The 22,498-nt window shown below is 37.5% G+C and overlaps 2 protein-coding genes and 1 pseudogene across 2 annotated transcripts; all 3 read right to left on the reverse strand.

Annotated features, from left to right (window-relative positions):
• Positions 1 to 396: 396 nt before the first annotated feature.
• On the reverse strand, positions 397 to 2,416 carry LOC103983731 (blue copper protein 1a-like). Its single transcript, XM_009401005.2, has 2 exons — positions 2,251 to 2,416; positions 397 to 764 (listed from the first exon to the last, which is right to left on the reverse strand). The coding sequence occupies exons 1-2, from the start codon at positions 2,414 to 2,416 to the stop codon at positions 397 to 399; spliced, it is 534 nt and encodes a 177-aa protein (XP_009399280.2).
• A 905-nt stretch (positions 2,417 to 3,321) lies between these two features.
• LOC103983510 (5-methyltetrahydropteroyltriglutamate--homocysteine methyltransferase 1) lies at positions 3,322 to 10,119 on the reverse strand. Its single transcript, XM_009400721.3, has 14 exons — positions 9,979 to 10,119; positions 8,207 to 8,560; positions 8,029 to 8,116; positions 7,254 to 7,381; positions 6,971 to 7,162; positions 6,686 to 6,888; positions 6,445 to 6,608; positions 5,875 to 5,955; positions 5,631 to 5,797; positions 5,438 to 5,543; positions 4,965 to 5,215; positions 4,794 to 4,866; positions 4,057 to 4,185; positions 3,322 to 3,947 (listed from the first exon to the last, which is right to left on the reverse strand). Exons 2-14 carry the CDS (start codon positions 8,554 to 8,556, stop codon positions 3,579 to 3,581), a joined length of 2,301 nt encoding a protein of 766 aa, XP_009398996.2. The 5' UTR covers positions 8,557 to 8,560; positions 9,979 to 10,119; the 3' UTR covers positions 3,322 to 3,578.
• A 6,136-nt stretch (positions 10,120 to 16,255) lies between these two features.
• LOC135675041 (uncharacterized) lies at positions 16,256 to 21,990 on the reverse strand (annotated as a pseudogene).
• Between the last annotated feature and the right edge of the window lie 508 nt (positions 21,991 to 22,498).

Raw genomic sequence — 22,498 nt, forward strand, 5'->3', positions numbered from 1 at the left:
AAGCTAAGAAAGAATATTCGGAAGACAAAGATTCGCTCTTCTTCTTTCGTGAAAGCTTTGACCAGTGTAGCAACGTCCATTTTAATATGTATCTTTCAGATCATCTATTTACCATCTCCTTCAAGCATATGCTTACAGCCAGCCAAAATGCATCTACCCTAATTTACGATATCCATCTTTCCATGACGCATTTCGAGTCATGTATTTTTCCTGCTTAACGAATGCATTCATCACATTTTCCTCAATCTTGTACTTTACTAGATAGATTTGCAGTGAGTACAGTTACTCTACGCTCTCAATGGGAAGAAAGATGAGCCCAACGTGAGACAAGCATACGACACACAACACATCAATCTTGCAACAGTGCAGCGTAGTGGAAGGTAGCCGATGAAGCATTCATGCCGCAGCGACCATGGCCGCCGCCGCCGCCGCCATCAGGGCGTGGTATGTTCGTGCTGCGATCATGTTCGGCGAGCGGGATGATGAAGGAGGTGGTGAAGAAGGAGCAAGTGGTGGCGGTGGAGGTTGTGAGGAAGGAGGTGAAGCAGGACTCATGGCTGCTGGTAGAACGTCGACGGCAAGCTTCTGGCCCCGGCTGCAGTGATCTCCAACCCCACAGATATACCATCTCTTTCCTGGGGCGTCGAGAGCCACCATGTCATTGCCGGTGGCAAAAACAATGGCTGCTGCACTTGCACTGCATGCCTCGAATTCGACTCCCCACACTTGCATCACGTTGTGAGCCCCTGCTTTGTACTCGAACACTGCGCATACATTCATCACTCTAGTTTGATGTTTGAAATTTAAAGAGAAAACCTAAATTATGATAGTTTAATTCTTCATCCATTCTAATATATTTCTCCAAGATTCTTTTTTTGTTGCTTGCTTGAGATATGTTTCTTTCTTCTTTATATTTGTTTTGCTCTTCTTGTTCAATCATCGAAAGAGACTTACCACTACTCAATCCTCAATCAGCCACACTATTTTGAGTGCTAGAGTTTAATATAAGTTGGACCCTTTTTTAATAGTTTAAGATATTTGTCATGAAACTTTTATCTCCATTTTTCCCCAATGGATGTGAGAGTTTGGCATGGATTGTAATTTTTTCTAATAACTTAAGCTTATCAGATTATTGCTCATAAAATTAAAATTATTAAAAATTAATTAATAATGATTGTAAGTCAAACTAATTAACATTAAGTTTGATATCAATTCAATTCAAAATTTTAAGTTAATAGATTATAGAATAGACCGATGAATATATCATCCGGCTCTCACTGTATTTATTAATACGAGTCTATTCTTCTGGTCTTTTTTTTATGTTTTCAATCTTTCCTTTATATAATTATTTCTATCATTCTCCACTGATTCGATTGTCTTGCCCTCGTTCGTAAGGATAGGTATAGTTAATTTTATTTGGAACCATAACTTGTGTCGGTGTAAACAATCTTGAGCCGTGGCCTCGGGGCCGACGCAGCTCGGTTCGGGTCCGGGTCCGGATGACGGGGATCTTCCCGGTACGGCCCTCGAGTCCGTCGAGGTGGCCGATCACGGTGGTCCGATCGAGATGGGGTCGTCGCTTCCTCCGGGAGGGGACTTCTCGCTTGGGCACGCGATGAGAGGCGCCCCGTCTTTGTTCCTGCACACAGGTCAGGTCGGGAGGCTTGACCCGACCCTTCCGATGATCAAATTAGTTGATGTGAAGGAGATTTCAGATGAAGAAGTCTTTTTGGTGCGTCCCCCTCCTTTGGTGTTCGGAATGCGAGAGTATTTATAGGGAAGCTTACTGTTTCCTGATGTGTCCGCTTGCAGGGGGCAGGCTGGTAGCGTCTGACATTGGTGCTGGCATGACATGAAGAACCGAGCCTGAGCCGACCTTAATGCGCCTCGGTCAGCGTTCTGATCTGTTTGACTATGTGCTATCGCGTCGATCGAGGCGTGAGGCGTCATCTGACATCAGTCGAGTCTTATTATAATTACTATCCTAATCTTGGTCGATGGTATAACTAACTTTGTTCGTATCGAAACTTCGACTCTTTACGAAGTTCATGAGTGTGAGTTAAACTAGTCAAGATTAACATATATCGAGTCAGACATCAATTTAAAAAAAAAAGTTATTAAATTATTGATTGGACTCGAATATATATTATCCAACTATCTCGATATTTATCAGTATGATATTATTTTTTTAGTCCTCTTTTTTCAACCATTCTAACGAAAAATCTTTATCAATCATTTTACACAACTTACGGAGGTTGTCGCCAACCTTGAACTGCTTGCCCTGAGCCCAGGATGTGTAATTGAAATCTGGGAGCCAGCCCTTCTCATCGCCTACAACGATATCTGCCGCCATGGCAGACTGTAGCGCAGCTGCGGCGAAGGAGAGAACTACGAACATGGTCTGCAGGGAAGCCATTGGAGCTCAAGCTGACTGCTATAAGCTTCTCAGAGCTCGACGTGCTAAGTGAGGCACATATAAGTACACTACGTCTTGGCATGGACATCATCATCTTCCGCCATTGTTGGTGGAGTCAGCTTGCAGGCGGAGGTCGGCATGCGTTGCGCCGTGTTCCAGCCTCGTGTTAGCTGTTGCCACAACATGCAATACTAGAGAAACAAAAGAGCCCCGGCTTCCTACCTTCTTCTTCTTGTGCTACGATAATGCCGATGGAACTCATCGAATCAAAATTTCTTGTAACACTCTTTTATTTGTCTTATATTGGGTATTAGGGAATGAGCATAACAAGTCAGATGTTTAAGTTTCTCTTATTTGATGAAATTACACAAAACACTTTCATTAATGGAAACATAATCGTTTAGAAAAGAAGTGAAAAGAAGAAAATGGTAATTAAGCACAAAATGTGTTGTCCACATAAAAGAAGTATAATGTGAAAATGAACAATGAAACTATAGATAATTTGAGAGTCCAAAACACTTGTGGTTGTCCACAAATAATTCATTAGGTCTATTTGAAGAACTCCACATTGAGAGCTGCTCATTTTGCTTGGAAGCATAAATAGGGAAGACTCTGTTTTTATTTCCTTTTTGGTATTGCATCTCAGATACAAATCATGGATTCCACTATGCATTTTTATTTTCTAGCAAATCGTTTCAATATCTTAATTTTTTGGAATCACACACATACAATTTAAATAAGACATAACTCAAAGCTCCTGCATAATCCTGGACTGATTTGCTACATGATGAACAGAGAGTTCACATGTCAATCGGAATTGGATCCCAGTGATCAATGTCACTGATCCATAATCTAATGAGTTCAGGCTGATGATAGGAAAAGAAACAGTCGATTGGGGCCTCAAGTTTAGAATCAAAAGCAAGAATCACACTGACATCTCATTTGTATTTCTTTTGGTTCTCAAGAGCAAGGAAGTCTACACGATACCCACCTCAAAAAACCAGAGATAGAAACAGAGGTAAAGATTCCAATAACACAGACCTAATTTGCCAACTATTGGCATAGCAATGACAGACAGACTGACATTATTGATAACATTCAGAGAATTTTTATCTTTGACTAAGAATCACTAGAGATGCGACGGTAGGGTGGTAGTCGAGCCTCACTTGGTGCTGGCCAATTGGGTGCGGAGGAGCTTCGCTGCGGAAACCATGTTGGTCAGAGCAGGCTTAACTTCACCATACTTGCGAGTCTTGAGCCCACAGTCTGGGTTAACCCAGAGAATGTTAGTCTCAAGAACGGCAAGCATTTTGTTGATGCGGTCGGCAATCTCCTCTGTGGATGGTATCCTCGGAGAGTGGATGTCGTACACGCCTGGGCCAATACCAGCACCATACTTCACTCCCTCACGGAACACAGAGAGGAGCTTCTCGTCAGAACGGGAGTTCTCAATTGTGATCACGTCGGCATCCATGTCGATGATGGAATGGATGATATCATTGAAGTTAGAGTAGCACATGTGGGTGTGAATCTGTATGAGACAACTCATCAGACAAAGATAATCTAATCAACGAGTACAAGATCTCTAAGATTCAGATAGATATCAAGGCTACGGAAGCATTGGAAGATGACAAGGGAACCTGAGTAGTGTCCTGGACGCCACAGTTTGTGATCCTGAAGGAATGAACAGCCCAGTCCAAATAGAAAGCTTGCTCGGACTTGCGAAGAGGAAGGCCTTCTCGGAGAGCTGCTTCATCTATTTGGATAACCTGAACATTAAACATGAAAGAACCTCAATTAAATTGCACATAAAAATGACAATTTTTCCTCTTAATTTGGTTGTTCTTTTTTTTGTTCTTCTTTCTCTAGGGAAATTATCTTTTGGAAGTTTCAATCTGAGAAAAAGAAATAACAATATTTTTCACTTTTGTGGATTCACAAGTGCCACACTGGATGTAGTCATGTGACATTGTCAATGATCACTGAATTTAAAATAGAACATGCAAATTTCAGTTTACAGGGTGCCATATAAACAGTACCATCAATGTTTCACATTTGTACTTGATGTTTGTGCACACATGTATCCATTTACATAAATGGTATATATGTATAGGCAAGAAGGGCCAGGGAATCTTAATAACTTATGTAAAGGAAATGTTTACACAGCTCACCCTTCATATTGGATGGCTATGAAAAAGTTACCAGATTGTTTCAGCATACAGATGAATCTGAACAGACAATATTTTGTATTGCTCTATCCAGACAAATTCAGGATTTAGACCAGCAAGAGCTAAAGGTTACCTTGTTTATTTTTGTTTCACCAACTCGTTCAAAACTTCAAATGGTTTAATAGAAGTTTTTCAAGAGATAGACTTACCTGAATACCAGCAGCTTCCAAATCCTCAACTTCTTTCTTGATAGCAAGAGCAATCTGATAGCAAGTCTCAAACCTGGAGGTAAGAACATAAAATATTATGCAAACTTTAATGAAAAGAAAGTAACTTCTACAGAATTTAATTTTTATGAGCACATTAGCAACAAGGCTCACCTTGGTTGGTCATTTCTAACAAATGACCAATTGAGAATTGTGACTGGGCCCGTCAACATTCCCTTCATTGGGCGAGCAGTCATGCTCTGAGCCATTTTAGACCAGAAAACAGTCATTGCGTTGGGACGGCTAACATCACCGTAAATAATGGGAGGCTTAACACATCGAGATCCATAAGATTGCACCCAACCATTGACTGTGAATGCAAAGCCTGATAGCTGTTCCCCAAAGTACTCAACCATGTCGTTTCTCTGTGGAAAACAAAATTCAAATTTAAGCTTAGCATTGAATTACTTGATCATATATATATATATATATATATATATATATATATATATATACTAAAAACAGATGCCAATAAAAGTTTGTGTTGGACACCATGCAGTAAATTTTAGTCTAACACATGCCTACCTGCTACATTTAATTCCAAATGTTCCCAAAACGAAACCATATAACATATTCAACATGCTTACCTCTGGCTCTCCATGGACCAGGACGTCAATATCAAGTTCTTCTTGGAGCTTAACAACTTTGCTGATTTCCTCTTTGATGGCCTTCACATATTCCTCCTCAGAGATTCTGCAAATATACATGGTGATAAATATAAGAACTGGAAATGGAGTTGAATAATGCAAAACAAAAGGCATGTTGTTAGGAAGCACCCACTTATTTGCCTTGTATTCGCGTCGGACTCTCCGAAGATCCATTGTTTGAGGGAATGAGCCAATTGTGGTTGTAGGAAGAATTGGAAGGTTGAGCTTCTTCTGTTGTGCATCTAGCCTAGCACTAACATTGGTAACTCGACGATGGTCAGAGCCCTTCAAAGCAGCAGCCTGCAATGCAATGCCATTGTTGAATTCTTAAACCTTTCAGAGAAACCAGAAATGAGCAACAAATTTTAGATACCTACCGCCTTTTGAACTTCTTCATTGGTCACCCTAGGAGATGACTTTCTTGAAGACTGAGCAGCCGCATTAGCTGAGAAGAAAGCCTGTGCACATAAACCAACAGTCATAATCAGACCTTAACGGTTCTGGCAATTGGGTAATCAATAAGATAGCTGCATATTAGAGTTTGCAAACGGGTGATGTGCATCGCACTTCCATGCTCTGGAGTTTTATATTTCTTGAGACTAAATGGCTTCAACATGCAGAAAAAGTTCACTAATATCTCGCTAACAACCAAAGTTGCATAAAACAAAAACCTTAATAAGAAAGTTGTTTAAAATAAGGTAATTCAAGGATTTCCATGTTAATTTGCACACATCATGTCAATCAATGCTGAAGGTGATATGGCTAGACCAACCATCTTTTTTATTGTGCCAATTCTTGTGTCGACTGCTAAAGCGCGAAACCATAACATGCCAAATAGATACTAGAGCAGAATCATAAGGATACTTGTAATGGGACTATAAACCAAATCAATTTCCTCTGTCTTAGAAGGAAGACAAAAAAATGACATCATAGGTAGTGATAAGTACCTCATCCTTCTGACCAGCCAATGCTTTAGCCAATGCATTTACTTCAACCACTTTTTGTGCAGCAAAAGCAAGCCATGACTTAATCTCAGAATCCAGCTTTGTCTCATTAACAAGGTCAACAGCAGTGTGCATGAGTGAGCATGAAGTTGAGACGACAAGCTTGTCTACGGACACAACAAATACCATCAGCAGTATATTGAAAGGAATCTAGCTGGAAAGAGAAGAAAGGTAAAGCATGAACCTTTGCCCACGATGGCCTCAAGAGCCTGGAGAGTACTGAGAGAGGATGCAAGATCATTCGCCCAAATGTTCCTTCCATCCACGACTCCAGCAAAAAGATACTTACCAGCTGGAAAGCCTGCACTCTTGACCAAGTCAAGTGTCTTGGTACCACGAATGAGATCAAGCCCAACACCTGAGATACCCTTCAAAGCAGTGATGGTCCTGTAAAATGCTTAAGAACAATGAGCTCTTCGAAGAATAAAGATGTAATGTGGAACAACAGTCAGAATAATCACAAACTTACTTGTATGCTTCTGCAGGAACATCAGCGAAGTAAGTTTCAATAAGCACATTCAAGCCAGATAATGATGATTCTAGTTCTGTGTAGGCCTTTGTGAATGCCTCCAATTGGTGAGACTCAAGATCCATGACAAGGGTTGGCTCATCAAACTGGATCCATGAAGCACCGGCTGCTTTTAGCTCAGCAGTAACTTCCCTGTGTATGGCGATACCATGAGTACAGAAAGTATAAAGGAGGAAAAGGAAAATAAAACAAAATGGACCAGAAGCTTATTTAGGATCCTTACTTGTAAATGGGCAGAATATTTCCGAGAAGTGAAAGAGGAGAAAACGATTTCTCAACACCTTTAGCAGGTTTTGAGAGCAACAAGTATGTCACAGGACCAATGAGTACCGGAACAGTCTCAATTCCGAGCTGTGTGATTGGAAGAAAGAAAACAAAACTTGATTACTGGATACATTTCACAAAATATATAATACAGTTGGAGAGGTTGAAATGAAGAATCATGAAGCTACAATATATCCTGTTCCAAACCATTGTGATGTCAAGAGCTAAAAGGTACCAACAGATGTGAAACCATTTCCACCTTGATAATCAGACTAGAAATGTACATGAAAAGGCTTAAATCCTCTTCACAATTGGAGTCATTTATTTCAATAATCTAGTTCAACCACATGGGAATAGGGTTCACTAGAGTTCACATTAGTAACACAAGTAGTGTGCATTGACTCAAACAGTTAAGCAATTAGTAGGCATCAAAACAGGGCACCATCAAGTTTATACATATTCCTTCATGTAATGAAAACTGATATTATGACTAAAGCAATACAGAAATGTCAGAAATCTCACATACTCCAAGTACTACTAGCTAAAACATTAGACACCTCAAATCAGAGAGAAAAAGAAATTTCAAGTTTAAGATCACATAAAAAACAAGGTGGCAAATAGCAAGAATGAAGACATGGAAAACATGATGTCTAAAAGATAGTGCCAAAATAGATAAAACTTTCAAACATGATCAAGGAAACTTATAGAATAATGATGTGGAGTGAGGTGCTTACCGCCTTTGCCTCCTTGTATTCAGACACCGCCTTGTGGGAAGAGTAGGTGAACTTTGTGTTTGGGCCCAACTCCGGGACAATGAAATGACTAGACAAATAGAATACGTCAGCATGTCAGTAATGGTACAAGAACGAAAAAGAAATCAAATTAGATGATAGGAAGATTAAGATGGCTTACTAGTTGGTGTCGAACCACTTGGTCATTTCCATAGCAGGCACAGAGGCATTTCCCCTAGCCATGGAGAAATAAATATCAAATCCAATCTCTGCACCAGTATAGTTGTACCTCTCAGGAACGGCACCAAGCATTGCTGTGGTATCAAGCACTTGATCATAGTAAGAAAAAGTATTGCTAGGAATGTATTTGATCCCAGCATCAGCCATTTGCTTCCAGATGGAACATCTGAGATCAGTTGCAACTTTCTGCAAATCATCGGCACTGCTCTTCCCATCCCAAAAAGACTCCAATGCAAATTTGAGCTCTCGCTTGGGCCCCATGCGAGGATATCCAACAATGTGTGATGCCATCTTTCTAGAAATGCCGAGAGAAGAAAACATAATAAGTTCTTGAGAATCAAAATATCAAACCTTGGTACAGATAACCACAACAGAACAGAAAAACACATGGATGGATAAAATAAGATTAACCAGAAAAAAACATGGTAAGGTTTCCTAACCAAATAAACTATATATTTGTAAACTCTCCATCTCGTCAAGTTGCATCTTATTATCCATCTATTACAGATAAGTAAACCAAACTGTTTAACATGTAAACACTTCTAATCAAACCAACTTTCCCATAACGGCTTAGATAAGAGAACTTGTTATGTATCTTTCTGTGCAGAAAACAAGTGATAAACACGAAGCAAAGTACCTTTTTTTATCATAAAACTATGAAAGCAACTACTGAGAATTGGAACTAAATTTTTTTCCAGAGAAAAGAGTAAACAGGGGCAATTTCTACTTTCTCTGATGCTAAGACCATGGCATGCTAGGGTGTGTAGACTATACAAAGTTGCATATCAGTGTCATGCAACAATTAATCGGTCACCTCCCGATTAAACCATATGGCATCACTTCCAATGCAGAAAACGGTAAAGTAATGTATCACGAGTTCATTGCATTGTATAAAATATTCATAAGAAAGATCATTTGCAATCACAATGAAAAGACAAGGATAAATTGCAAAACTAGTGATAGAAATAGGATCAGAAGAGGAGTCGGTGCTAAGAATCAAACCCAACCAAGAGAGACGGAAATGTAAATCTCTCACACAAACAACAAAGCTTCACAAAACAATAAAATGTAAATCTCTCACGAAAGATCAATCAAATGTTGAGAACGATGACCCATGATATAGATCTACATGCCAAAGTAGCAACGCAACCAGTTCTACATCAAATCACCATGTCATGTAATGATACCACATCATTAAGATAGAAAGGTTCGATCTTTCACACCAGATCTAATTCGTATTAATCATCAGAAACCCAGGAAAAGAAGCGGATTCAACATGTCACACACACAAACAGTAAAACCGAAAGCATTTCCAATCAAAGGTAACCAGATCTACAAGAAACCATGCGCGCGGAACCAGATCCAAAAGCAAACCCAGCCCAATGATCAACATCCAGAACCAAATAAAACAGATCCGAAGCACACCCACAACCCAGAACAAAATTTCAAGAGGAGAAACCAACTTGGGAACAAGAAATAGCGAAGATTCAGCAAATGACGAGATAAACCACAAGCTCAAGCAGCAGAGAAGCAGACCAACCGGAAGAGCCTCGAAAATAGGAAACAAAAGCAGTTCTAGATCCAATCTGTCCAAAAAAAAGGCTTCTCTTTGGGCAGATAAAAAGGGGAAAAGAAGCGCGAAAGGAGGAACGTGGACAAGACTGAAGCGTCGAAGTAGTGGCGAAGAGAGAATTGAGGGAGAGGAGAGCTCACCGTCGCGGGCGGAGTAGGAAGTGGTCCCCAAGAAGAGCGCTAGAGAGAGAGGACGAGAGAGCAGTGCGAGCGTCAAAGGAGATCTCGGAGGCTACTTATAGGAAGGAGCAGAAGATGCAGATCTGCATCTCTCTCTCTCTCTCTCACACACACACACACACACACACCCACCCCAATAAATATAGAAAAAAATAAACACAACACTTGAAATTTAAAATTAAATATTAATTTAAAATCTAATTTATAAATTTTAAATATATTCACTAATTTAGCTATTAAAATCTTAAAAATTTAGTATGATTGTCACATGAATAGTAGTTGTTTGGTTTATGTGCTCCACACATTTGTGAGACATCAAGTGAATATTTTCTTATGATTAGAAATACAATTTTGACCATTGATAACAAAATATTAACCGTTGATAGCAAATCTCTAATATCCAATCCATCTTAATTTTAATTTATTTATTTTTATGAAATGTTCTTGTGTAGTTGTAGTTCTAATGTGTGTGTTTGTGTGATTAAGGTGAAGAAATGTTTTATGATTAATAATAAAGTTGACTTTTTTTCTTTTTTTTTCTTTTCTTTTTCCCATCTTCAAGGGATGGTAGGTGACCGTGGTTGGTGAGATAGTGCCACTTGGAATCCATGGGATTGGATGCGAAGGTTAACGTCTAGGTGGTGTTCAAATAGAACACGAAACATAACTTAATTGGAACCAAATCAACATTTAATTCTAAAAATATAAATAATTTTAATTTGCGAGGATTCGTTTTTGAGTTTTGCAAACCGATTTGAATAAAATCAAATAAATTTTAATTTAAAGAACATCAACTCAATCCACGAGTCTTAAAAATTCTAAAATTTCTTTTCAAACTTTGAATGCATTATTCTTTTTTTTTTTGTCACTATAGTTCTTTCTCTCTTGGTCTTATTTTCTCGTCTTATGTATGAACATTATTTTGCTGTCATCCTTCTTCATTAATAATCTTTTTGTCAGTTTATATGATTTTTTTTGTTTATTTGTATGTATCACTGCATTTCATCATCATCAAAAAAAAAAAAAAAAGAAAAGGATGTGAAGTAGTTATTCTTTTAAAATATCTTTCAATAAAAAATACTTACATATAGATCTAATTATTTAAAATATTTAGAATGATATTTATGATATAAATTTTTTGGAATTGTATATCCAATCGAATCAAAATTCTGGTTTGATTGAATTACATTAAATTGAATTGGTTCATCCAACCAAATATATATATATATTAATTATTTTAAATTTTAAATTAATTAATTAAATCAGATTAATCGATTTTGAGCTGATTCGATTAGGTAAGTCAAACAGTTTCCTTATGTATATTACATGAATTGAATCGAACCATTTTTATAGTTCGATTCAATTCAACTCTTAATAGTTCGACCTCTTTCTAACACCCCTACTAATTGGATAACGTGTCCACGATGGATTTGTCAAACAAGCAACAAGAACAACAGATGAACACCCCTACTAATTGGGTAGCGTGTCCACATTGGTTTTGTCAAACAAGCAACAAGAACAACATATGACTTTTAATATATAATTTACAGGTACTAATTACCTCTCATTAGAAAGATTTCATATGAATTTTGTGACATCTTTTTAACACAATTTTTTTTTATAAAATTATTGTTGTAGGATGATGAAGACATATTTAGTCTCATGTTGAGTAAAGAATTTAAAAGCTAAAATCTGTTCTTTTCCCAAACACATCTTGGATGCCCCATGATGATGGATGACGTACAACAGATTATTCCAAAGGTTATATAAGAAATCCTTCATGTTAGTCAATTTTTTCTTTTGATTCTTACCTTTAAATATAAAAGTAAAAGTGTCTTGTTCAACAAATAATGGATATATAAATATTTTACTGATAGAGGACTAGAAAGATGGAAAGAGACTCGTAATAATTAAAAGATAAAGGATGACGAAAGATCATGGAATTCTTGGGCAGACAGAAAATTGTGGTCAGTTGTGGAATCAGGTAGATCCCTTGAAATGATCGATCTCTTAATGTTCAAACTCTGAATCGATACTTGTGCACATTAAAGATACTACACTTATATCCCCTTTGAATCAGTACTATACTTCAGGTTTTGCAAACGACCAGTCACAAGAATTGAAGATAAGTGGTTAGTCGTGGTTTTTATTAGTTATCGTGGTCAAGACGGAATACATTAAAAGTCAATATCAGCGACTGGCAAGCAAAAGACTTGAATGTGTTCCCAATCTTTTTTTTTAGATTATTCTCCTTCCAACAACTCTGATCTTTGTAACTGCATGCATATGTTGCAGCAAACAAAAAACACAGAACCTTTAGCTTCCTCATATTCTTAACACTCTTTAAGGCCTAAATTCTCTTCATACAATCAGTTTCCAAGAGGCAGACGTCTAAAGTTCTTGGTCTTGTTGTGAAGTGACAAGGGCAGGCCAGACGATCTAAATAATGCAGTTTTCAGTAAATCATATTTGAACTATGAGGCATAAGCATGATCATGGACACAGACACAATATATACACTTGAGATATAAAAAGAACTTGTAAATTTTGGACAATCTATGACTATCATGCAGTCTTGTATATGACACACATCATCTATTTTCGTGAGTAGAACCATTCAAAAGACGTTGGAAGTCGTAGATACATACATACATACATGTTGACAAGGAGCTTTTTAATTACATGCTTCATCAACAAAAATACTTGGAGATGATTCTGTCCTAAATATGTTTTGAAGTCCAGTGTACCAGAAATGATACAAAAGTCCTAAGCAAGGATTCAAGTTTTGTGTATACCACCCAACGCCCAGGCGGACCATACCAGTCAATAGAGTATCCAGAATGCCTTGTATCAAGCAGGTACACAACAAAAATGTTATATTCTGGGTTAGACACTGCTCTGCTGGTCACAAAGTCAATTATTGGTTTGCAGTTGATCCTTACTTGAAACCTGAGACATCAATGAACCGTCCTTTCCTTCTTTATTCATATTATTATTTTCCCTCTTTTTTCATATTTTCTTATATTCCACACTGTGACATCAATGAGATTGAAATTATTGGTGCTACTTATATTCCACAACGTGACAACATTTAAAAGTGACATTACAGTATAAAATAATATAAATCCGACATTAAAATGATGCTTTAGAAAAAAAAAAAAAGGCCAATTACAAATCACCCCCTGTAGTAAGACCTTTTTAACATTCCAATCCCTAGATTTAAACAATTTGCATTGACATTCCTATGATTATGAAAGTGAAACATTTAATCTCATTTATCCTAACATCATTAATTTTATCGACGGAAGATACAAACACGTATAAAATTATTGTTTTTACCAATGACAAAATGATCATTTCAAGTGGCTGAAAACACGAGGCTATTGGCTTGGGCAACGTATAGAATCGATGCTGCCACTTGTAAAGGACCGTGAGACTGAGCACTACATCCTCTTGGCAACGGAGGCTAAGGGCGAGGAGTGGGTGGAGGTGTTGTGCTCTCTTGTAGCCAAAGAAGGGGAGGCTTTGGGCGAGCTCGTCCCTCGCGACTGTGATGTTGACTCCTACTTGCCATTGGTGAGAAAAGCCGTAGTGGAGTGGGTCGCGTGCACCGCGACTCCCTATGCCTTCTCCGCTCTGACGATGATGCTCGTCGTTGATGGGCTGCTCCGGCTCAGGGATGACAAGCCGTGGATGGGCCGATTTGTGACCATGGCGTGCCTTTCATTGGTGGAAAAGGTGGAGGAGACACGATCCTTTCCAACGAAGGTGGAGGCTTCCGAGCGGAGGCCAAGTTGCTCGCCAATAGTCGCCTATCCAGTAGCTACTTTCCTTGCGAAGCCATTTCTACTATTACCTCCACCTCTAGGAAAGCAGGCAAGGAGGTCATGGACAAGGCGACGAGGTCGTCTTTGAGGATTGACAATGGCAAGCCCGTTGACGAGCCACGACCGCGAGGTAAGTTAAGATGGGGAAGCACTCGAGTCTTATCCACACTATGGTCGTGGACAAGGCAACGAGGCACGACCCATCAATCGTGAGGGACGAGCCCGCCCAAAGCCTCCCCTTATTTTAACGCAAGAAAGCATAGCACTTTCGCCCACTCCTCGTCCTCAACCTTTGTTGCCAAGAGGACATAGCGCTCGATCTTACTATTCGCTGCAAGTGGTTACATCGACTCTATTTGTTACATAAGCCAATGGTCTTAATCTTTCACCCACCTGAAATGATCATTTTGTCATTAACAAAATAAATAATTCTACACATGATGTCACTTGTTGTATCTTCGGTCGGTAAAACCGATAATGTTAAATTAAATGAGGCTAAATGTTTTACTTTCATAAATATAGAGATGTCAATGAAAATTTTTTAAGCATAGGGACCAGGATGCTAAAGAAGTCTAACAATAAAGGATAATATGTAATTAGCCCTAGAAAAAAAGGATACCAATAGTTTGTTAATCCATCTTTTCAATCAACAGTGAAGTGTTAACACTTAACAATTATAATATCACAACAAAATCCTATCTATTTACCTTAATTTCTTCCTTTAACCGATTAATGTTTTGGAAATTCAGTATTCAATAATCATGATCTACAATCATATTAAATTCTGAATATCTCTCAAAAAAATCTTTAATGATGCAACTGTATCCAGATTAACAGAATAAAAAATAACCCACCTCTAAATATGTGCTTAGTTTACACTTGCAAATAGAATAGAAAGCTTATCCAAACTATTTTAATTTAATTAGGAACACAACCTGAATTAATGTTTCCATGGTTTAGTACATATTTTAACAAGATCTCAGGTTATATAAGAAAACCTAACATCGACAAGGAAAATCAAATCCACAAAAAATAACAAAAATAAAAAATTATAATAGCTAAATAAATAATCCAATTGATATCTAAACAAATTTTATTAGTCACAGGATGGAAGACACTATAAAAGATTGTCCAATGTATAATAACTAATCTCAAATGAATTTCTTTTACATAAAAAAACAAGGATGTGTAAATCTTGATGGTATTCCAATTAGAATGATAACACTCAAATAAGCAATCAGACATATAAGAAAAAAAATGTAATACTCATCAATATCCAAAATGATGCAAGGGGTCAACCTATCGACATGCCAAGTCTAATCACCAAAAGTGGTCACTGCCGGACAACACCACCATGAACAGCATCATTGAAATTCCTCTCATCGTTGGAACTTGGAACCACAAAAAACCGAACTCTCGATGTAAACAAAACAACAAAGATCATTGATGTAACATAAATTTTCAAAACAACCATGCTGATCCAATGATGTGTGCAAACTGAATACCTAATCAACTTCTTTATCATACGATCTAATGTTTTTAATTTCGTACCGTACCAGTGTATCGAGCTTTGCTCCATACAGTACGATACGATGTTTTACTCAGTATATGTATTTTTATATACATATGTTTATATACATATGTTTGAGTAATAATTATTATAAAAATTGTTTATAAAAATAACCCCTTTCCATCTCAAGAGACGGAAAGGGTGTGATGGCGGAGTGGGTGAGGATGTGATGCGTCATCTCCATCCCCAGCTCGAACTCATCCCTCGTGAGGCACTCCGCAATGCTCCCACGGTAGCCAGATCCGACGGGGATCCAGCCCAGGGCAAGCTCATCTCCCGCTCCCCTACCGCCCTCAGCGATGATACAACACTCCGACACAAGTATTAAAATTTGTTTGACTACCAATTGGACTAACAATTTGTTCAATCATTATATTTTTTATTTCTGTTGTTTGGGTTTGATAATCTCTATTGATGTTCGGCCTTCCTATAACATGAGATCATATGAGTTGTATGTCAAGTCTCTTCAATTACTGAGGCCAGAGTAAGATGTTAAAGCTTCAGGTATTTGATGTGCATGTAAGCTAAACAAGAAGGCTATCATGTAGTGTTTGTTTAGCCAAGTCTATGTTTCGTATCTAAACTATGAAACAAAATATATACATAAGAGTTTGACATATAATATATGCTAGGAGAATACATGCGTCAATAATAAGTCCTAGGTACATACATATTGACAAGGAACTTATTAAATCAACATAAACAATCAGAGAGAATCTGTGTCTTATGTTCTAAAGTACAAGAGACGATACCACAGTGCTACACAGGTTAAAAATTTTGTTGCCTACCACCCATTGCGGGTAGAACATACCAGTCAATAGAGAACATGATCCAGGCCGCCTTGTACCAAGCACGTAAACAATAAAATGTTAATTTCCAGGTTTCCTCTGTAAACTCTGGGTCTCTTGGACCCCTTAAAAAGTAAAATCCAATTCATTTCAACTGATTTAGACACAGCTGGCCAAAAAGCCAGTTGAGAGTAATTTTTCAGCTTGCAATTGACCCATTCTCAAAGTCAACAAATGTGGATGCATTTGACTTCATTCTTTTCCTTTTCTTCATGTCATTCTTATCCCTCCTCATTCCTTTTTCATCCTCTTCAGTACCAACCAATGTACTGCCTGGTATGATGAGTACATATTGGTCCCATAGTGCCTTATAGTCTATGGCACTGATTGAAATTTTTAGTCCTATATAGATACCAAATGGTGACAACATTTGAAGTTTCAATTCAGTGTAAAAAATATATATAAACCCCATCAAAAAATAGAGCCATAGAAAAAGGATAGTAAAGCATGTTATTCTATTGTCAAAACCAACTTCGAAGTGTGAACATTTAACAACAATATTATTAAAACAAAATCCTATCTATTTTCTTCAATTTCCTTCTTTAGACAATAATGGTTTTGAAAATTCTATATTCAATAAACAAGATCTACAATCACATTCAAGTTATGCAGATCTCTCAGAGTAAACATTTACTAGAATCAAGATTATAAGACGTAAAGGTTTAATAATGAATTGCAACTATCAACAAATTTCCATCTGACCTAAATAAATGCAACCACACACAAATCCAGGTTAAAAAGTATAATTTAACACTCCATCCAATTTACCTAACTCTAACACATAATAATTTGCTCAATTTTCCTCTTAAGAACAAGTCAAATTTGTAGATTCAGAAAGCATTATTACATAAATCACATTATGGTTAAAGACTAAATCATACACTTCATTTACCACAGTTGTAAATGCCTAACACAATATGTGGCATTGACAAATTCCCTGCCATACCATCCACATGCATTTTGATTCACTTTTGGTTGCTTGCTGGAAACTGCACGATTACTTTAGCACAGTTTGGTAACTACAACCACTACAGTGCCATGTAACCTTCCATCCATGTCATGTTCTTAATGAAAAAGATGCAGCTTTCACTGCTTTTGCCTTAAAAAAAGTCATATAACCTTAAAGATAAACTTGGAGGATTGGAGACTGCTATGTTATTACTGTTTGTGCTTTCATGATTAGCATCTCCCAAAGTTGCAACATTATAGCAACTTTGTTAGGTTGGATCAAACCCAACCAGACAACTATATCCCATCCCAGGCCTAACCCACCCAATCAAAAGATCTGTAACCAATTCCCAAGCCTAACAAAGACCTATCAGGTCAGATCTGGTTGCTGCAGTTCATTAGATAAATGAAAACATCAGATGCTTTATTCCACAGCTATGTATAATGACCAAAGCATCTTAAATCTATAAGGCAGGAAGGAAATAACTAATAACATAGAAATAACCACAATACAAACAAGATAGTGCAAGAGAATATATGGAACACTTTATCTAAACAATGCAAAGCTTTTCTATACCCAAACAACAAAGGAAAATTCTACTACATAGAACCACTTAATAAATTTTCACATGATTAGTTTTGTAAATATTAAATGTTTATAGCTCATAGCTTTTACCTTCAGAACTTCACATCACTAATGTTCCGCCAACAAAAACATACATTGAAAATCAACCAACAAAATGAGAAAAATCATTGAACAGTTTATGAACATTGCTTCCATCTTTTCTTCATCTTGTTTACTAATAAAAACATATAGAAGGCAACCATATTTTTTGCTATAAAAAAAGAGGGCATCAATATGATAAATATGTATTGCATATCTATTATAAGTTTTGTTTAAGGAGAAAATATACTTCCATCTAAATAACACTCTTGCATACATTGATAAACCATACCAAATGTTTGAGGTACTGCAGTTACCAGCATAACAGCTGTGCATCTAATTGTTATATCTGTCCTAAATCAGTCTTTATTAAGAGGTAATAAGAAGCAGAATATGCCTGAGAAGAAGGATTGTGTATGTCCTACATTATATTGAAAGCATTTAAAAAAGTCACTTATTTATCATTAATCATTGAAATATGTAAAAAGTCACTTATTTATGCTTTTACTCATTTAAAAAATAGTAATAAGAGAAATTTTGATGTCTATTTCTTATAACAACTAATTCTTCGCCCAAAGAAATAGGTAACACCTAGCAATTTGTAACAACATGTCAAGGCATTCAGTGTTGGATCAAAATCGAAGTACCAAAATAACATACCAAATAACCACTGCTGGTTCTAGCCCAGCTGTTGATTTGGTGGAGGCGGAGACGGCATTCCAAGCCTCGGACTGGTCCACCTGGTTGCGGCGGAATCCCTGGCCTTGTCGGCACCGAAGCAGGCATCCCAGGCCACATAACCGGCGGAGGGACCCCTCATCATCTGCGACGGCGTCCCAGATGGCGGCGGAGGTGGAGCCCCGGGCCCTGTAGCAAACTGCACCGACACGGTTGTGGGTGGGCTTTGGTCGACCAGCATGGGCTGACCTGGGAACCCCGGCATCTGACCCAGCGCCGGCGGGCGGACGACCTGGGGGTAAAAGACCGGCGGCACCGTCGGGCAAGAGGTCTGCGGCTGCATCATCCCAGGGGCGTGGCCACCAACGCCGCAGACGGCCCCGGCGAGACCAGGCTGAGCCTGTACGAGGGGGGCGGTGGGGATGCCGCAGCCGGCAGCGCATCGGACGCTAGCACCAGCGAGAGCTGCGGCTTCGTGGGACTTCGCGCGGGACTCGTCGGGGGGCGGGGGGCCCTCGACGGTCATGGAGACGACCTCCTCTCCGCGGAGACGGGCAAGGCAAGGGTGCGCCGGTCCTCCCACTCCTCACCGGCCCCAGGCTTCTTATTGCCGCTGCCCCCTCCCTCGCCCGCCAGCTTGCGGAACTCCTCGCAGTCGCCGAGGACGAGGTTCATGTGGCAGTGGAAGGCCATGAACTTGCCGACGAGCCGGCGGCCGCCCTCGATCGTGACGAGCGTGCGATAGTTTATATACCGCAGCATCTTGGAGCCCTTCGACATCGGAATAGCTGCCTCTCTCTCACTCACTTTCTTCCCCTCACCAAGGTGTCTAGGGTTAGGGTTTTGGGGACGCCAAAACCGATCCCGGTGCGGGCTGAGAGGAGAGGCAAACGAGAGTTTCCGATGCCCTGCCGCTATGATAGAGGTAGCTTAACCGTCGACGGTGGCTATCCTCCACGTGCAATTCACGTGGCATAGGTTGGCCAGGCTCGACGCGTGGATTTCAAAACTTAAATTAATTAAAATTAAAAGATATATGATGACGTGGCACTATTGACGGAAAAAAAAAGTAAGATATAATTGTTTACTTATTTATTACATGTTCTTACCAAAACTAATAAATAAGAATATTGGATTAATATTAGAGAAATATGACAGAAAATAATTGCTCCAGATGGACTCCATTACGAATTATTCGGATAATAATAATAGGTTTTTCTACAAGAAAATACTCTAACTCATAATGAGAATTTAATCGTCACATGATCACTGCAAAATGATGGAATGAGTGCGTCGATGTCGTATGCATTGAAAGATAATTATGTAGAATTATAATATATATATTCAAAGCATGCAGGCTTTAATTGTGACGTATCTTCTAACTATACAACTGCATCATTTTCCTGCTTTTTCCTGATCAGATCAAGAAAGAGATGTTTTGAAGGCTTCCCAATAATGTGGCACCTTTTCAATTTCGAGAAATTCTATATTATTTTTAAGAGATGTTCCGCCATCAACGATTTCAGTTCCTTAATTTTAGGAACGATTTCGATCCAAATCGTCCATATAATTTAATTAAAATTTTGTAAATAAAATATATATAATTTACAATTTAAAAAAATATAATTTATTTTAAAATCATGAACCATTTGTCTCAATTCCCAAAAATCATGAATGGAACGTCAATTTCTAGTTCCAATTTGATTTGGAATCAATAAATCCCAAGCCATTTTGGTTCCTGTTTCAGCTATATATGATTCCAGTTCAAATCAAAATATAATCTCGTATATTATAATAATATAATAAAAATTTATGATATATAATTTTATCGGGTGATTTTCTAGGAAAATATATTCTTTTTGAATTTTTTCTTGGATAATACTCCTTTTCAAAATTTTCAAATAATTCTTATTTTTAATATTCCAAAAGTGTCCCTTCATTTTTCTACCAGCTATTTATGGTATTTTGTGGGTTAATTTTTATCCACAAAATATCATATAGTATAATAAAAATACTATTTATTATTCTAAAAAAAATGTATAGTGTTTTATTTTAAAAATATCATACAGTATTTTTGAAATAAAAATATTATATAGTATTTTTGTGAATAAAAAATAACCCACAAGATATTATAATCATTTGACGGAAAAACATTTTGGATTTGGAAAAAAAAACACTGTCAAAAACCTTTGAGGGGTATTTTTAAGATTTTTAAAATAAAAATGATGACTTGATAATAACAAAAAAGAGTATCATCCGAAAAAAAATCTAAAAAAATATTTTCCCGAGCAGTCGTCCAATTTTGTTTTGGATATCCATTTTAATCTTTGCTTATTAGTCATCCATAATTATGACATAACAATAAGTGCTATATATCTATATATATATTTGTGATAGCATTCACTAACTTTTATTATATGAATCACATGAAGCATCGAACTTAATTGGAAATATCAGTTATGGGATGATATGAGCCAAGAAGATCTATATGATATTGAACATGCCCAAATAACTATGGATATTGAACATTACTGACAAACAATAGCAAAAACACACCACCAATAAGTGAATATATAAATATATATTCCATGCACATATCCTCTAAAGTCCAAACATGAATTCGATAAACTATGTAACATGGATTCATAGTTTATCGAATTCATGTCCCTCCATCTAACCACTGAGAACTCACAAACACCAGTCAAATTTGGCCTTTGGTGTGGAGTGAATTATTTTCCACTATGAACCATCTCCTCCTCATCGTCACCAACCTCACTTGTAATATACTCTTTGGAAAAGGTAGTGACCACATGACAAGCAGAAGAAAAGATCAGAATAGATTCAAAAGAAAAGTTGCTGTGTTTTGTTCCTGCAGTCATCACACGGAGAAGGTTTTCTATTCTCTTTCTTAAAGAAATATATGTACATAATATGTATTATTTTTTATTATTTAGTTTCTCATTCCCCTTTTTAAAGGATAAATGGCTTTTTCACTCATAAATAGTACATAGAAAAGTAAATATTGAAAGTTAGGATTATATATATATATATATACTAAATATAATCTCTCGATTATATTGTATTATACTAAATATTATCGATCATACTCTTATTTTTCATAACTCCTTAATTATTGATCATAAGTATAGTATCACTTATAATATTTTTCAAGTTATATCATCATCTAATTTGTAACCTAATGTCTTAAACTCTAAAAATATTTAATTAATTTAATATATAAATTTAATTTTTACTTTTTTTATTGGATTTTCAGATCATCCTATTTGATGATTTTTTTAAAATTATTTTATATCATCGATGATAAAAGATGCTTTGATGATTAAGATTATTTAATTTTTAAATAAAATTATTTCTAAAAATAAAAAAAGGTGGACTTTATCAACTAGTTCCGATGTTATAATTACTAGGGTCCCACATGGCCCCTAATTAAATAAAAAGAGAAATGATGTCAATTTTAGACAATGTTTTTGGGTATTGTAATCCTTATTGTCCGACCACTTCAGCTAATGGTGGACCATCACCCAACCAGTGGTCAGTGATCACATCATTCCCAATCAGACGGTTCAAAACCTTCAAACAGTGCGTGAATGGATGTGCGCAACGAGTGTTGATGGAGCCTCCTGTTTCTATTTCGATAAGCTCATTGGGTGCCGACGTGGGTCCCACTCGTCAAGAAAAGTTCGCCGAGTCCAACACAAAAGGTCCCAAATTCGGATGAGAATTTGGATCGGGTTCAGCTCATGGTGAATCCGACCCGATAACGATCCGGTAGGCCGAATTACTATTATTACCGAGGGTTAATTTCGGCAAATGGAAAGAAAAGATGGCGCGAACAGCAACGACGGCCGAAGCCGACCGACAACGAGAACGACACGAGAGAGAGAGAGGCCAAAGTCCGACCGACAACGAGACCGACACGAGAGAG

Source organism: Musa acuminata, chromosome BXJ1-5, assembly GCF_036884655.1.
Source record: "Musa acuminata AAA Group cultivar baxijiao chromosome BXJ1-5, Cavendish_Baxijiao_AAA, whole genome shotgun sequence".
NCBI lineage: Eukaryota > Viridiplantae > Streptophyta > Magnoliopsida > Zingiberales > Musaceae > Musa > Musa acuminata.